The sequence below is a fragment of the Eimeria mitis genome, genomic scaffold, assembly GCF_000499745.2.
Source record: "Eimeria mitis Houghton genomic scaffold, Emh_scaff1049, whole genome shotgun sequence".
In the NCBI taxonomy this organism is placed as follows: domain Eukaryota; phylum Apicomplexa; class Conoidasida; order Eucoccidiorida; family Eimeriidae; genus Eimeria; species Eimeria mitis.
Genome location: NW_013567293.1, coordinates 13,441 through 13,705, shown reverse-complemented (window position 1 = coordinate 13,705; position 265 = coordinate 13,441). Strand labels below are relative to the sequence as shown.

The following is a 265-nucleotide window of genomic DNA, read 5'->3' as shown; positions in this document are numbered from 1 at the left end:
TGCTGCTGCTGCTGCATCTGCTGCTGCTGCTGCTGCTGCTGCTGCTGCTGCTGCTGCTGCTGCTGCTGCTTTAGCTTACCTTTGTATAGCGTTTCCATGTGGGGTGACAGGCATCTGTATAACGAGCGAAGCAAACCTATTTTTGAGGTCTGCTGCTTCTTTATCGTTGCTGCGTAAATTAACGGGAACCACAAAATTTATTTCTGTCTTTCTTGCTGCTTCTCCCTCATCATACTCACCAGCAGCAGCAGCAGCAGCAGCAGCA

The 265-nt window shown here is 50.2% G+C and overlaps 1 protein-coding gene across 1 annotated transcript in view; it reads right to left on the bottom strand.

Annotated features, from left to right (window-relative positions):
• EMH_0028330 (uncharacterized protein) overlaps positions 1-265 on the bottom strand; it is a gene marked incomplete at both ends in the record, with an annotated part of 2,916 nt that overhangs the window by 121 nt on the left and 2,530 nt on the right. Inside the window, one exon of the mRNA XM_013494140.1 lies at positions 3-114. Within this exon, the coding sequence (XP_013349594.1) occupies positions 3-114 (112 nt within the window). The remainder of the gene's footprint in view (positions 1-2; positions 115-265) is intronic.